We start from the raw sequence: 17771 nt of genomic DNA on the forward strand, positions 1-17771 counted from the left end.
TCCACTGGTCATAGCAAACACCCTCTTCCAACAACACAAGAGAAGACTCTACACATGGACATCACCAGATGGTCAACACCGAAATCAGATTGATTATATTCTTTGCAGCCAAAGATGGAGAAGCTCTATACAGTCAACAAAAACAAGACCAGGAGCTGACTATGGCTCAGATTATGAACTCCTTATTACCAAATTCAGACTCAAATTGAAGAAAGCAAGGAAAACCGCTAGACCAATCAGGTATGGCCTAAATCAAATCCCTTATGATTATACAGTGGAAGTGAGAAATAGATTGAAGGGCCTAGATCTGATAGATAGAGTGCCTGATGAACTATGGAATGAGGTTCATGACATTGTACAGGAGACAGGGATCGAGACCATCCCCATGGAAAAGAAATGCAAAAAAGCAAAATACTATCTGGGGAAGCCTTACAAATAGCTGTGAAAAGAAGAGAAGCAAAAAGCCAAAGAGAAAAGGAAAGATATAAGCATCTGAATGCAGAGTTCCAAAGAATAGCAAGAAGAGATAAGAAAGCCTTCTTCAGCCATCAATGCAAAGAAATAGAGGAAAAGAACAGAATGGGAAAGACTAGAGATCTCTTCAAGAAAATTCAAGATACCAAGGGAACATTTCATTCAAAGATGGGCTCGATAAAGGACAGAAATGGTATGGACATAACAGATCCAGAAGATATTAAGAAGAGATGGCAAAAATACACAGAAGAACTGTACAAAAAAGACCTACACAACCCAGATAATCATGATGGTGTGATCACTCATCTAGAGCTAGACATCCTGGAACATGAAGTCAAGTGGGCCTTAGAAAACGTCACTACGAACAAAGCTAGTGGAGTGATGGAATTCTAGTAGAGCTATTTCAAATCTTGAAATATGATGCTGTGAAAGTGCTGTACTCAAAATGCCAGCAAATTTGGAAAACTCAGCAGTGGCCAGAGGACTGGAAAAGGTCCGTTTTCATTCCAATCCCTAAGAAAGGCAATACCAAAGAATGCTCAAACTACCACACAGTTGCACTCATCTCACATGCTAGCAAAGTAATGCTCAAAATTCTCCAAGCCAGGCTTCAGTAATACATGAACTGTGAACTTCCTGATGTTCAAGCTGGTTATAGAAAAGGCAGAGGAACCAGAGATCAAATTACCAACATCTGCTGGATCATGGAAAAAGCAAGAGAGTTCCAGAAAAACATGTATTTCTGCTTTATTGACTATGCCAAAGCCTTTGACTGTGTGGATCACAATCAACTGTGGAAAATTCTGAAAGAGATGGGAATACCAGACCACCTGACCTGCCTCTTGAGAAATCTGTATGCAGGCCAGGAAGCAACAGTTAGAACTGGACATGGACCAACAGACTGGTTCCAAATAGGAAAAGGAGTACGTCAAGGCTGTATATTGTCCCCCTGCTTATTTAACTTATATGCAGAGTACATCATGAGAAACACTGGACTGGAAGAAACACAAGCTAGAATCAAGATTGCAGGGAGAAATATCAATAACCTCAGATATGCAGATGACACCACCCTTATGGCAGAAAGTCAAGAGGAACTAAAAAGCCTCTTGATGAAAGTGAAAGAGGAGAGTGAAAAAGTTGGCTTAAAGCTCAACATTCAGAAAACGAAGATCATGGCATCTGGTCCCATCACTTCATGGGAAATAGATGGGGAAACAGTGGAAACAGTGTCGGACTTTATTTTTGGGGGCTCCCAAATCACTGCAGATGGTGACTGCAGCCATGAAATTGAAAGATGCTTACTCCTTGGAAAAAAACTTGTGACCAACCTAGATAGTGTATTCAAAAGCAGAGACATTACTTTGCCAACTAAGGTCTGTCTAGTCAGGGCTATGGTTTTTCCACTGGTCATGTATGGATGTGAGAGTTGGACTGTGAAGAAGGCTGAGTGCTGAAGAATTGATGCTTTTGAACTGTGGTATTGGAGAAGACTCTTGAGAGTCCCTTGGACTGCAAGGAGATCCAACCAGTCCATTCTGAAGGAGATCAGCCCTGGGTATTCTTTGGAAGGAATGATGCTAAAGCTGAAACTTCACTACTTTGGCCACCTCATGCGAAGAGTTGACTCATTGGAAAAGAGTTTGATGCTGGGAGGGATTGGGGGCAGGAGGAGAAGGGGACAACAGAGGATGAGATGGCTGGATGGCATCACTGACTCGATGGACGCGAGTCTGAGTGAACTCCTGGATTTGGTGATGGACAGGGAGGCCTGGCATGCTGCAATTCATGGGGTCACAAAGAGTCGGACACAACTGAGCGACTGAACTGAACTCACTTTTTAAACATACTGTATCTTAATGTAATTATTTTAATTAAAATGTGAAATGCTTTTTTCCCTTTTTACTTTCATGTACTAGCTTTTAATGGCACTGTATTTTAAAAATTCTTTAAGTTTATCAAAGTACTTAAGAAAAACAAATACATAAAACTCAAACACTGTTTTAGTATTGTGTCTTGTAGAAGGGTCCGATTTTAAACATGTATGTTATGTTTTTGAAGAAAGAACTAGGGGAGTAGGCTAATGAGAAAATATTTTAGTTCATTGCAATTTAATTCTAGTCAAATATTGCAATGTTAAATGGTGGCTTTTTTTTGGTGTTCCTTGTTTTTCTCATTATTCAGTTTGTTCTGACCCATTTTTTTTTCACGTATTATTTGATACTTTTTTTTTTCTTTGATTACACAAACTGTCACAGACCAGATCCTTGCCTACTGGACAAGTTTAGATTCTCAATGTGACAAAACAAATTCAACTAACTATAGCAAAATTCACAATAAAAAGATAAACAGTGAAACAAATGTTCCTTTAGCCAATAGAAAGTGACCTTTTAATTTTACGATGATATAGTAACCAAAATTTGTACCATTAATTACAAATTTAAAAATCTTAAGCTCTTTCTCTCCCTCTCCCTCTTTCTCTCTCTCTCTCTCTCACACACACTCAGACATCCATACACCATATATAGAATCAAGTAAAATTTTTATTTACCTTATTGTCATCACACATGCTTCCATTACTTGAAATAGTAGGGTCTGGAAATCTATGAGTTCTTAAATATGCTGACATACATATATGGCCTCCAAGGTAGGTATACTGAACATGAATGTCATTCCTTGATACTATAAGTGAATGTGTCCAGTGGCAAACTAACTTTCCACAAAGGTGATGCCTATCAATATATATAAAAAAAAACTCTTAATGTCCATAGGTCTCTTAGAGACACAAGGATTAGATTTAAAAAAGTACTAAATATAAGGATAATTCAAAATGTTCCTGAGATCATAACACCAAAGCTATTCAGAACATACACCAACAAATAAAGTGCAACATATAAATTCATCTATATAAACCAGGTTAATCTTTCATTTGCATTAAGTGACTCTTGGCAGTATATACACAACAGACACTCACACAGGCATTTGAAAAATGTATAAATTTTTAAATACATACAAAAAAAAACAAGGTTTTCCCATGCAGTTTCCAAACACATCACCTTGATAATTCACTTCTTCTGCACACTGATAACTAGATTCTTTAGCAACTAAAAACAAACAAATTTCCAATTACTCATCTTTAAAAAATTAAAAACTAAAACTGTGGTAAATTAATATTTAAATATCTAAACAACAATGCCTAGTCAATGTCACCTATTACAAATTTCAGTATTGTCTATTGATATACAAGAAAAAGAAACACTTACTGAAAACTACCCACTTAAGAACAGGAGAGCTGGAATGTCAGAGCAGAAATAATTGAGAAATCCTACAGTCTTCTGCACTCTCTCATCTTCAATCTAAATTCTACTCCCTTTCTCCCAGCCACCTCAGATTTCACTAATATCCTGTTCATTTTCTCCTGTTCTTATTGGGTCTGTTTGACCTCTTGACATAGTTCAAAGTTACAATGATTTCAATTTTATGTTCAAATTTGGATTTAACAAACAGTCCTTTTTGTTTTGGTGTTTTACTGACTTTAGAAAAAATATAGCTTAAAAATAAAGCTCAGAAGAAAAGGTAAATTATTACATTTTCCAAACAAATTGACGCACTGCGTTGTTCTATCTTGGCATATTCCTCTAAAGCAATAGGCAGATTTATTATTGCACAGTTGTAAGTCGGCAGCTCTCATATCAGGTACACAAAATTCAGACACCCCATTGCAAAATTCTGGAAAATCACATGGATCAGTGCTTTTCCTACACTCTGTTCCTCTCTCAAGTATCTGTGAGAAAAGGAAAAACACATATTTGTTTTGAAGTAGTATAACAAATGTAAAAAAATTAAATAACGGCATTGAATTTGTAGCTATCATTTTCATTACCGTGACGTTTGTAAGTGTTTAAACTATAAATTTGCTTAAAAGTTCTGGTGAAAGAGTTTGGAAAGAACCCAAATGCCTACTAATGTGTAAACAAACTGTGGTGTGGACAATGGAATGTGTCAGCCACATACAGGAATGGAGTACCGATGTATGCTGCAAGGTGACTGAAACTCGGAAACACTGTACTTAGTGACGAAACCAGACACAAGGTTTCCCACTGTATGGTTCTAGTTCTATGGCATGTCCAGAGTAGGGAAATCCATAGAGACCGAATGCAGTGCTGGTTGCCAGGAACTGAGGGGAAGGGAGAGAGGAGAGCAGGTGCATCATGGGTCGGGGTCTCCTGTTTGGCTGAGGAAGTGGCTGTGGGGCCAGGTCAAGGCGGCGGCTGCACAGCACTGTGAATGCTCTAAATGCTGCTCGGCGCACTAACCGCCCTTGACAACTGCTAACTTCCACTGTGTGACTTAAACTTCTAGTTAAAAATGGCCCATGGCGGATTCATGTTGATGCATGGCAAAACCAATACGATATTGTAATTAGCCTCCAATTAAAATAAATAAATTTATATTAAAAAGCCAACAACCAATATATATACATATATGTGTGTGTGTGTGTGTGTGTATATATATATATGTTTAAAATGGCCCTAGTAAATGTTCTGTAGTTACAATGCTTTGGTTATCCTGAATATTCACTTCAAGATAAACAGAAACTATCTGAGATGACACTATGCATATCTGTTTTTCAACTTTTGATTCTTGGGAACTAATCCATTGCACTCCTGAAATATTTTCACTAACTCAGATGCTGGTCTTTCCAGGTTTCTAAAATGTTTCTTAGTGGACACCCTTGTCCTTTTTGCCCTTCAAGTAATTTTCTTTTCAGGATGAACTCCACTTCTACTATGAAACTGCTTCTGACTCAGGATGACAATCGGAACACTTCTCCCTAGACACAGTGGTGTGAAATTTAACTTAGAATGTAATGCTGGGTCAGGGCTTCTGCCTCTACCAGGGGTGGACATAGGTGTCGGGAAAGAGGGGATCCCTCTGCCCTTCTGAAATACCATATAGTATAGACTAGAAAAGCCAGGCTCTGCACTGAGCTATCAGTACTGCACACAGGAAAAGCTTGTCTGAGAAGTGCCAAGGAAAAGCAAGGATATCCAACCGATGTATAGCATAAGAAACTTGTTGCTCCTGTTTTAAACAAAGATTCACTTGAGCATGACGCTGAACTCATGTCCTATGTAAGCTTCCTGAGTGCTTGTTTCTTATTCTTTGCTTGTGTGTTCATCATCAAGAGACAACTGACCCATGATAATTGCTGGTGTGCAGTACCAGACACAGCTCCTTAAAACTTCAGAGAGGAAAGTCTGGGTACTGGCTGAAACATGTTAGCCCCTGTTATGTGGCAGATAATAGCAGGTAAAAGTATTGGTCTTCCATATCTTTGTACTTGGACTTGTGTCTCTCTAAACTGAAAATTTATAAGAAAAAAACGCTGGTTCAAAGCATTACATTTCAGACCATGTCAGTGGAAAGTAGAATGGAAAGTAGACAGATAAAAAAATAAAAAGCCTTGTAAGCTTATGGTCAGTAATGAGAGAGGCACCTGCGACCCTTGAAAAGACAGCAAAAGCTAGATTTTATGCTATAATATGTAAGAAAGTTAATGGGAACTAACATAGGACATTGAAGCATGCTTCAACAGTGAGAAGGAAAGGTCCTGGGCAGATGGTGGCAGTGGGTATATACCCAGAACTAGAATTGAGTCACAGGTGCCTTCAAGTGTGAAAAATGAAATGGCTGTCCAGGGCTACCTTCTACAGACCAATAAATGCAGTCCTGGATGTTAAAAACAAAAGATGATAGCTGAAGTGACAGGTTTTAGTTGGAACTTCTTTACAGAATTCACTGCTGTTACCCCGAATCTCTCCCTAGAAACTTATACTATGAATTTTCACTGGACCAAATGCAGGAATTATCTCTGTTGCAAAGAATTATCCTTTGAGATGTAGGTAGAGGGCAATGGTGGGTGTGTACTAAGTCACTTGAGTCATCTCCAACCCTTTGTAACCCTGTGGATTGCAGGGGCCAGGCTCTTCTGTCCATGGGATTCTCCTGGCAGGCAAGCTCTTTAGCACCACCTGGGGAGTCCAGATGGAAATGGACTGTTTAGAAAATTCAGCTGCTCAGTCTCACTGATTTGGAGACAAGACATAGATGAGAGTTCTGGGGAAGGAAAGAACAACACAGTTTATTGCTAAGAAGTGGAAACCCTAGCCTGGCCTCTACATTAATGTGCCTTGAAACAAATGAACATTGGCTTTAAGAACTAGCCCACTGAGTGAAAAAGAGCATGCAGAGAACAGGGTGAAACAGTGTGGGGAGAGATTTTCATTGACCGTAGAAAAACAGACCTGATGACAAAACTTCTCATCAATCAGTGTTCATGTGTGTCTTAGCCTCCTAAAAGTGACACACAAAAAGGCGAGTTGCTAAAATGAAGCCCTCCCTAGAACAGAGCTCTTACCCAGGGTCCTATCAGAGGTGGCTATGAAGGAAAATTGAGGGAAAACTTCCCAAGGGAAGTCAAGGATTCAGTGAGTGATTCACAAAGTTAATCTTCAGTATTAGATATGCTACATATTGCTGACTATTCCCTATGGATTCCTTTTTTCTGCTACTTCCAAGGCGAGGGGTTACTTATAATTGTCTAATTGTATACAGTTATAATTGTCTGTTTATTCAAATATCGTATCTCAAGTGCATGTGTGGTGGCTTATTCATAATTTTGTCATAAGTAGGTTGTGAGGAGCTACATTCAATTATGACCAAGAGGAACTCACAACACCCAGATTACCTGAAGTTGTTAGTAAATGGCATAATAGGATGAGTTCTGAGTAGGGATTGAAACAATAAGGTTAGAGGTGGGGCTAAAAAGTTGATTGGAAAAGATCTAAAGACTTCTCAATTCTGAACTCAACAGTGGATGAATCAGGAACATACGGTTATATATTTGCAAGATGAGTAAAAATTATGAGAAAAAAAGCTAAAAAGCCCACAAAAGCAGGAATTTCACGGAAGAAAATAAGGTAATATTCTGAAAACTTACCTTACAAGTTGTTTTTCCACAACATGGTCCAGAACCACAGTCTGCATTTCCAATCAGTGCACAGTTTAAAGGATCACAGCATTTACTATGCTGACATGTCTGAAAGCAAAGGTAATCAAGTTAAGTAATTTTGAAAAAATGCTATGATCAACCTAGACAGCATATTAAAAAGCAGAGATATTACTTTGCTGATAAAGGCCTGTCTAGTCAACGCTATGGTTTTTCCAGTAGTCATGTATGGATGTGAGAGTTGGACTATAGAGAAAGCTGAGCACCACAGGTACGTGTTCCCCATCCTGAACCCCCCTCCCTCCTCCCTCCCCATAGCATCCCTCTGGGTTGTCCCAGGGCACCAGCCCCAAGCATCCAGTATCATGCATCAAACCGGGACTGGCGATTCATTTCATATATATTATACATGTTTCAATGCCATTCTTCCAAATCATCCCACCCTCTCCCTCTCCCACATAGTCCAAAAGAAACCAATACAATATTGTAAAGTAATTAATCTCCAATTAAAATAAATAAATTTATATTAAAAAAAGAAAGCTGAGCACCGAAGATTTGATGCTTTTGAACTGTGGTGTTGGAGAAGACTCTTGAGGGTTCCTTGGACTGCAAGGAGATCCAACCAGTCCATCCTAAAGGAAATCAGTCCTGAATATTCGTTGGAAGGACTGATGCTGAAGCTGAAACTCCAGTACTTTAGCCACTTGATGCGAAGAAATGAGTCATTGGAAAAGACCCTGATGCTGGGAAAGATTGAAGGCTGGAGGAGAAGGGGACAACAGAGGATGAGATGGTTGGATGGCATCACGACTCGATAGACATGAGTCTCAGCAAGCTCCTGCATTTGATGATGGACAGGGAAGCCTGGTGTGCTGCAGTCCATGGGGTCTCAAAGAGTCGGACACAACTGAGTGACTGAACTGACTGAGGTGGTTAAGATGCTCAAGAATATTCATAAAAAGCGACTCCAAAATGAGAGATGAGAGTTGACCAAAAATAACACGACACTGAAATGTAACAGATGTAGTGGTGCATTTATTATAATCCATTAACCTATCAGTTCAGTTCAGTTGCTCAGTCGTGTCCGACTCTTTGCAACCCCATGGACTGCAGCATGCCAGGCTTCCCTGTCCTTCACCATCTCCCAGAGCTTGCTCAAACTCATATCCAGTGAGTTGGTGATGCCATCCAACCATCTCATCTCTGTTGTCCCCCTCTCCTCCTGCCTTCAATCTTTCCCAGCATCAGGGTATTTTTCAGTGAGTCGGTTTTTTTGAATCAGGTGGCCAAAGTATTGGAACTTCAGCCTTAGCATCAGTCTTTCCCATGACTATTCAGAGTTGATTTCTTTCGAATTGACTGGTTTGATCTCCTTGCAGTTCAAAGGACTCTCAAGAGTCTTCTCCAACTTTATAATTCGAGAGTATAAATTCTTTGGTATTCAGTCTTCTCTATGATCCAGCTCTCACATCCATACACAACTACTGGGAAATCCAAGGCTTTGACTATATGGTTCTTTGTGGGCAGAGTGATGTCTCTGTTCTTTAATTCAATTTGAAACCAAGCTAAAATAAATGAAGTTCCCCCGATGCAAGGACTGAAATTAGAAGATGAAGATGTGAACAACAGCATACATTTAATAACTCAGTGATTTAAATCAGTCACTTTAAAGGAATTCACGGATAATTTAGGTGATAATTATACTGCTGTTGGAACTGATGTTTATGAGACAGAAAGATGGGTAATATTTACACAGTAAGGAAAATCTTCATTCGACCCATGCTGCATTTACCCTATTCTTAGATTGTTCACCTTCAAATTCTGGACGAGCCAGCTATCACATGCCCCACAGCTTCCCATCTTAGACGCTTGACTATATGGAACGATTAGAAAAAATTATGTCACACCTACATTTGTAAGATTACATGACAAACACAAAAACAAATAGCAGTCTTTTTCACTAACCTTCCTGGAACCACAGTCACATTGTTCAGGTGGTTCCAAAACTCCATTGCCGCAAATTGCTTGTCTTCCTTGTGGAGACACTTTTGGAACTGTTTGATTCTGAAGACATTCCAATTGAGACTGTGAAGTTGTTTGTTTAAATTCATCTATGCTGCAACTGCTAAAAAACTTTATGCCATGGGAACGTCTGAAATTAAGTTGTATTTCTTAGTTAAAAGGAATAAAATCAGTATCAAAGTAACACTCTTCAAGAACATGCTGTGAATTATTTACTTCTTCACTTACAGAATAGCCAAGACGAGTGCTTGGCTATTGCCAAGTGGCTATAAAGTGGAGAGTGCTTTATTTTTAATTCAATTAGTAATAAAAGAATAAGCCTATTTCTATTTAAATTCAGTATGCTGCTGCTAAGTCGCTTCAGTCGTGTCCAACTCTCTGCGACCCCAGAGACGGCAGCCCACCAGGCTCCCCCATCCCTGGGATTCTCCAGGCAAGAATACTGGAGTGGGTTGCCATTTCCTTCTCCAATGCATGAAAGTGAAAAGTGAAAGTGAAGTCTCTCAGTCGTGTCTGACTCTTAGCGACCCCATGGACTGCAGGCCAGCAGGCTCCTCCGTCCATTGGATTTTCCAGGCAAGAGTACTAGAGTGGGGTGCCATTGCCTTCTCCACAAATTCAGTATAACGACGTCTAATAAGTAGAGGTTGTTAAGGAGATTGCATGATTGAGAATATGTTAAACAAAACAGTGCTTGTTGACAAAAAGGCTCTATTTAAGTACAACTTACTGTTTATTACTATCCTTATTATTTACAACACTGTCACGATTATAATCATTATAGTAAGAAGATCTAATTATTATTAAGAAAATGATACATACTAGGGATAATATAGAAAACTGAAAGAATAAACAATGGTTGATTGAATTAATTAAAAGTCAGAATTGTTTTTACTTTGGTAACAAATTTAAAACAGCTCAACATGAAACATAGAATACATAAACTCTAGATTCTCTCTAGTTTGATATTTCCATATTTCTAGTACACTGTTTAATGGGTTTTTGTTTAAATTAGTAACAAACTCATACTTAGAGAAATGACATGAGAAAGAAATTTTGTTTCCTAAACCAGTTGGATAATAATAATTTCAATGTATAACTCTTACAGAGAACTGAATTCCCTTAAAACAGACCTTCAATAACATGAAACAAAGATATGTTGTTAACATCTAATTCTTTTATCAGGTTCAAATTTCCCCTTCACCACGGTACTGGCACTCTACAGCAAAAAGGTCCACTTCAGAACCAACCACTGCCTTTAGTACTCCTATCTCCTTGGTTTAATTGACTACATTTTTTTGCAGCATTTCTGACATTCAAAAGTTTTATAGTCTCAGGCTGATTATTTGGGAAAATGTGCCTCAGTTTCGGTTTATGAAATGTTTCCCAATGCTTAGACTGAGGTTATGTATCTTGTTAAACGTATCACAGAAGAGGAGTCTGTGTGCTCCATTGCATCCTAATAGCACATGATTCCAACTTGTTATGTTTTTGAAAAAAGTCATTTTGATTAGGTGATTATTCTTTCTCTACTTATCTCTTAATAATTATTTGGGGAGAAGTTTTATGTATATATAACCTTTCTAGTTATATTTTCAATATATTCACTATGTATATATATCTTTTATAACCTTATTTTAATATACCCATTCAATATATTTATTGACTTCAAAATAATATTTTCATGTATTTATATGAATATGGTCTCAAATTTTCCTAGTACACTAAAAGGTGTTTTAATCCTTAATTAACATAACATATGACTTGCAGATTGTCCTAGATTTGCCTGTTGGAAGACTCCTTCAAACTGTTTTGTGTCCGTAAGCATATATCCAAATTCTTTGAACATCTTTTTATATTCTGACACAAATGCTCACTGCTCATTTGTATCTTGTCTGTCTTAGTCTGGAATCAGGCATATGGTGTCTCCAACTTTGTTCTTTCTCAAGGTTACCATGGCTATTCAGGGTCTATTCAAATTTTAGGATTGAATCACTGCAGATGGTGACTGCAGCCATGAAATTAAAAGACGCTTACTCCTCGGAAGGAAAGTTATGACCAACCTAGATAGCATATTGAAAAGCAGAGACATTACTTTGCCAACAAAGGTCTGTCTAGTCAAGACTATGGTTTTTCCAGTAGTCATGTATGTATGTGAGAGTTGGACTGTGAAGAAAGCTGAGAGCTGAAGAATTGATGCTTTTGAACTGTGGTGTTGGAGAAGACTCTTAAGAGTCCCTTGGACTGCAAGGAGATCCAACCAGTCCATTCTAAAAGAGATCAGTCCTGGGATTTCTTTGGAAGGAATGATGCTAAAGCTGAAACTCCAGTACTTTGGCCACCTCATGTGAAGAGTTGACTCATTGGAAAAGACTCTGATGTTGGGAGTGATTGGGGGCAGGAGGAAAAGGGGAAGACAGAGGATGAGATGGCTGGATGACTCGATGGACGTGAGTTTGAGTGAAGTCTGGGAGTTGGTGATGGACAGGGAGGCCTGGCATGCTGTGATTCATGGGGTCGCAGAGAGACAGACACGACTGAGTGACTGAACTGAACTGCTTTTATATCTAGGAAAAGTATCATTGCAATTTGAATAGGAATTATATTGAATGTGCAGACTGATTTGGATAGTATAGATTTTTGCTGTTTAGTCACCCAGTTGTGTCCAATTCCTTGTGAACTGCAAAATGCCAGGCCTCCCTGTACCTCACCATCTCCCGAAATTTGCCCAAGTTCATGTCCACTGTATTGGTGATGCCATCCAGCCATCTCATCTTCTGATGCCCTCTTCTCCTTCTGCCCTCAATCTTTCCCAGCATGAGGGACTTTATCAATGAGCTGGATATTCGCATCAGATGCCCAAGATACTGGAGCTTCAGCTTCAGTTTCAGTCCTTACAATGAGTATTCAGGGTTGATTCCCCTAATATTGACTGGTTTGATCTCCTTGCTGTCCAACAGACTCTCCAGCACCACAGTTTGAAGACATCGATTCTCTGGTGCCCTGCCTTCTTTAAGGCCCAGCTCTCACAAGTGTAGATGACCACTGGGAAGACCCCTGTCTATATAGACCTTTGTCGGCAGAGTAATGTCTCTGCTTTCAACACACTGTCTAGATTTGACATAGCTTCCCTGGTGGCTCAGACAGTAAAGCATCTGCCTGCAATGTGGGAGACATGGGTTCGATCCCAGGGTTGGGAAGATCCTCTGGAGAAGGAAATGGCAACCCACTCCAATACCCTATCCTGGAAAATCCCATGGACAGAGGAGCCTGGTAAGCCCCAGTCCATGAGGTCCCAAAGAGTTGGATACGACTGAGTGACTTCACTTTTTCCCTGCCTAGAAGCAATTGTCTTCTGATTTCATGGCTCCAGCCACAATCTGCAAAGATCTTAGGGCCCAAGAAGAAGATATCTGTCACTACTTCAACTTTCCCCCCTTGTATTTGCCATGAAGTCACGGGGCCAGATGCCATGATCTTAGTATTTTTAATATTTAATTTTAAGCTGGCTCTTTCACTGTCCTCCTTCACCCTCATCAAGAGGATCTTTAGTTCCTTAGTTCCTCTTCACTTTCTGCCATTAGAGTGGTATCATCCATATATCTGAGGTGGCTGATGTTTCTCCCGCCTATCTTGATCCATCTTGTGACTCATTCAGCCTGGCATTTCTCATGATGTGCTAAGCCTATAGGTTAAACAAACAGGATGACAGCAGTCAGTCTTGTCATTCTCCTTTCTCCACCTTGAACCAATCAGTTGTTCCATACAGGGTTCTAACTGTTACCTCTGGACCCGCATAAGGTTTCTCAGGAGGCAGGTAAGATGGTCTAGTATCCCTGTCTCTTTAAGAGCTTTCCACAGTTTATTATGATCCACACAGTCAAAGGCTTTGGCCCAATTGATGAAACAGAGGTTAATATTTTTCTGGAATTCCCTTGTTTTCTCTCTGATCCAGCGAATGTTAGCAATTTGATCTCTGGTTCCTCTGCCTTTCCTAAACCCAGCTTGGATATCTGAGAGTTCCTAGTTTGCATAATACTGAAGCCTAGTATGCTAGATTTTAAGCATGACCTTACTAGCATGAGAGATGAGTGCAATTATCCTATGGTTGGAACATTTCTTAGTACTACCCTTCTTGGAATTTGGGGTAAGGATTTACCTTTCCAGTCCTTGTATGGATACTTTCAAGTCAGGTCTGTTCAGTCACTCAGTCGTGTCTGACTCTGTGTGACCCCATGAATCGCAGCACGCCAGGCCTCCCTGTCCATCACCAACTCCCAGACTTCACTCAGACATGTGTCCATCGAGTCCATGATGCTATCCAGCCATCTCATCCTCTGTCGTCCCCTTCTCCTCCTGCCCCCAATCCCTCCCAGCATCAAACTCTTTTCCAATGAGTCAACTCTTCACATGAGGTGGCCAAAGTACTGGAGTTTCAGCTTCAGCATCATTCCTTCCAAAGAAATCCCAGGGTTGATCTCCTTCAGAATGGACTGGTTGGATCTCCTTGCAGTCCAAGGGACTCTCAAGAGTCTTCTCTAACACCACAGTTCTAAAGCATCAATTCTTTGGCACTCAGCCTTCTTCACAGTCCAACTCTCACATCCATACATGACCAGTGGAAAAACCATAGTCTTGACTAGACGGACCTTAGTCGGCCAGGTAATGTCTCTGCTTTTGAATATACTATCTAGTTTGCTCATAACTTTCCTTCCAAGGAGTAAGCGTCTTTTAATTTCATGGCTGCAGTCACCATCTGCAGTGATTTTGAAGCCCGAAAAAATAAAGTCTGACACGGTTTCCACTGTTTCCCCATCTATTTCCCATGAAGTGATGGGACCAGATGCCATGATCTTCGTTTTCTGAATGTTGAGCTTTAAGCCAACTTTTTCACTCTCCTCTTTCACTTTCATCAAGAGGCTTTTTAGTTCCTCTTGACTTTCTGCCATAAGGGTGGTGTCATCTGCATATCTGAGGTTATTGATATTTCTCCCTGCAATCTTGATTTCAGCTTGTGTTTCTTCCAGTCCAGCGTTTCTCATGATGTACTCTGCATATAAGTTAAATAAGCAGGGTGACAATATACAGCCTTGACGTACTCCTTTTCCTATTTGGAACCAGTCTGCTGTTCCATGTCCAGTTCTAACTGTTGCTTCCTGGCCTGCATACAGATTTCTCAAGAGGCAGATCAGGAGGTCTGGTATTCCCATCTCTTTCAGAATTTTCCACAGTTGATTGTGATCCACACAGTCAAAGGCTTTGGCATAGTCAATAAAGCAGAAATAGATGATTTTCTGGAACTCTCTTGCTTTTTCCATGATCCAGCAGATGTTGGCAATTTGATCTCTGGTTCCTCTGCCTTTTCTAAAACCAGCTTGAACATCAGGAGGTTCACGGTTCACGTATTACTGAAGTCTGGCTTGGAGAATTTTGAGCATTACTTTACTAGTGTGTGAGATGAGTGCAATTGTGTGGTAGTTTGAGCATTCTTTGCCATTGCCTTTCTTTGGGATTGGAATGAAAATGGACCTTTTCAAGTCCTGTGGCCACTGTTGAGTTTTCCAAATTTGTTGACATATTGAGTGCAGCACTTTCACAGCATCATCTTTCAAGATTTGACATAACTCTATTGGAATTCCATCACCTCCACTAGCTTTGTTAATAGTGATGCTTTCTAAGGCCCACTTGAGTTAACGTTCCAGGATGTCTGGCTCTAGATGAGTGATCACACCATTGTGATTATCCAGGTCATGAAGATTTTTTTGGTACAGTTTTTCTGTGTATTCTTGCCATCTCTTCTTAATATCTTCTGCTTCTGTTAGGTCCATACCATTTCTGTCCTTTATCGAGCCCATCTTTGAATGAAATGTTCCCTTGGTATCTCGAATTTTCTTGAAGACATCTCTAGTCTTTCCCATTCTGTTCTTTTCCTCTATTTCTTTGCATTGATCGCTGAAGAAGGCTTTCTTATCTCTTCTTGCTATTCTTTGGAACTCTGCATTCAGATGCTTATATCTTTCCTTTTCTCCTTTGCTTTCTGCTTCTCTTCTTTTCACAGCTGTTTGTAAGGCCTCCCCAGACAGCCATTTTGCTTTTTTGCATTTCTTTTCCATGGAGATGGTCTTGATCCCTGTCTCCTGTACAATGTCATGAACCTCATTCCATAGTTCATCAGACACACTCTGTCTATCAGATCTAGTCCCTTAAATCTATTTCTCACTTCCACTGTATAATCATAAGGGATTTGATTTAGGTCATACCTGAATGGTATAGCAGTTTTCCCTCCTTTCTTCAATTTCAGTCTGAATTTGATAATAACGAGTTCATGATCTGAGCCACAGTCAGCTCCCGGTCTTGTTTTTGTTGACTGTATAGTGTTTCTCCATAATGTTAAGTCTTCCAATAAATGAGCATGAAACATTTTTTTTTGCTTCCTAGCATATTATTTAATTCCTTTCATCAAAGTCTTATATTTCTCTGTACACATCTTTCACTTTCTTGGCCTTTAAGTTTATTCTAAGTAATTTATTCTTTTTGATGCTATTGTAAATGGGATTGCTTTCTTAATCTCTACTTCTGATAATTTGTTTTTAGTATATAGCAATACAAAGTATTTTATATATTAACTTTGCATACTGTAACTTCCCTGATATGCTTATTACTTCTGACAGTTATTGGTAGAGTCCTTTAGACAAACCTATATGCAGGTCAGAAAGCAACAGTTAGAACTGGACATGGAACAACAGACTGGTTCCAAATAGGAAAAGGAGTACGTCAAGGCTGTATATTGTCACCCTGCTTATTTAACTTATATGCAGAGGACATCATGAGAAATGCCAGAATGGAAGAAGCACAAGCTGGAATCAAGATTGTCAGGAGAAATATCAATAACCTCAGATATGCAGATGACACCACCTTTATGGCAGAAAGTGAGGAGGAACTAAAAAGCCTCTTGATGAAAGTGACAGAGGAAAGTGAAAAAGTTAGCCCAAAGCTCAACATTCAGAAAATGAAGATCATGGCATCTGGTCCCATCACTTCATGGGAAATAGATGGGGAAACAGTGGAAACAGTGTCAGACTTCACTTTTTTGGGCTCCAAAATCACTGCAGATGGTGATTGCAGCCATAAAATTAAAAGACGCTTACTCCTTGGAAGGAAAGTTATGACCAAAGTAGATAGCATATTGAAAAACAGAGAAATTACTTTGCCAACAGATGTCCGTCTAGTCAAGGCTATGGTTTTCCTGTGGTCAAGTATGGATGTGAGATTTGGACTGTGAAGAAGGCTGAGTGCCAAAGTATTGATGCTTTTGAACTGTGGTGTTGGAGAAGACTCTTGAGAGTCCTTTGGACTGCAAGGAGATCCAACCAGTCCAATCTGAAGGAGTTCAGCCCTGGGATTTCTTTGGAGGGAATGATGCTAAAGCTGAAACTCCAGTACTTTGGCCACCTCATGTGAAGAGTTGACTCATTGGAAAAGACTGATGATGGGAGGGATTGGGGGCAGGAGGAGAAGGGGACGACAGAGGATGAGATGGCTGGATGGCATCACTGACTCGATGGACTTGAGTCTGAGTGAACTCCGGGAGTTGGTTATGGACAGGAGGTCTGGCATGCTGCAATTCATGAGGTCGCAGAGAGTCGGACACGACTGAGTGAGTGAACTAACTGAACTGAATTTTAGGGTTTTCTACTATGTGCAATATCATGTCATCTGCATATAGTGACTTTTCCTTTCTGATTTAGATAACTTATCTCTACCACCTCACTGCTCTGCCTAGGACTTTCAATACCATTTGGAATAAAAGTGGCAAGATTTGCAACCTTGTCTGGTTGCCAGATGTGAGAAGGAAATCATCCATCTTTACATTTTTTTGTTGTTTTGCATATTTTTTGTTTTGGGGCACACCATGCAGCCTGCAGAATCCTAGTTTCCTGACCAGGACTCAACCCATGATTTCTATAGTAGAAGCTCAGAATCTTAACCACTGGACTGCCAGGGAAGTCCCTGCACTGTTGAGTAGGATGTTAGCTGTAGTTTGTCATATATAACCATATTAAGTTGAAGCATGTTCCACCATGTCTACTTTGTTAAGAGTATTTATCATAAATGGATTTGAATTTTTTCAAATATTTTTTAATTTATTGAGATGAATATATTTTTATCATTTTTTGTAAATGGGGTATAACATATTGAGTAACAGATGTTGACTCACTCCTGCACCCTTGAAACAAATCCCTCTCTTCATGTTATGTGTGTGTGC

The 17771-nt window shown here is 39.7% G+C and overlaps 1 protein-coding gene across 1 annotated transcript in view; it reads right to left on the reverse strand.

The window, feature by feature from the left end:
• LOC120865696 (A disintegrin and metallopeptidase domain 3-like) overlaps nt 1-17771 on the reverse strand; it is a 102557-nt gene that overhangs the window by 26128 nt on the left and 58658 nt on the right. Inside the window, exons 3-7 of the mRNA XM_040243014.1 lie at nt 9449-9635; nt 7475-7573; nt 4060-4255; nt 3485-3575; nt 3023-3203 (exon numbers count right to left, since the gene is read on the reverse strand). Of these exons, the coding sequence (XP_040098948.1) occupies nt 3023-3203; nt 3485-3575; nt 4060-4255; nt 7475-7573; nt 9449-9635 (754 nt within the window). The remainder of the gene's footprint in view (nt 1-3022; nt 3204-3484; nt 3576-4059; nt 4256-7474; nt 7574-9448; nt 9636-17771) is intronic.

The sequence above is a fragment of the Oryx dammah genome, unplaced genomic scaffold (genome assembly GCF_014754425.2).
Source record: "Oryx dammah isolate SB20612 unplaced genomic scaffold, SCBI_Odam_1.1 HiC_scaffold_7, whole genome shotgun sequence".
In the NCBI taxonomy this organism is placed as follows: domain Eukaryota; kingdom Metazoa; phylum Chordata; class Mammalia; order Artiodactyla; family Bovidae; genus Oryx; species Oryx dammah.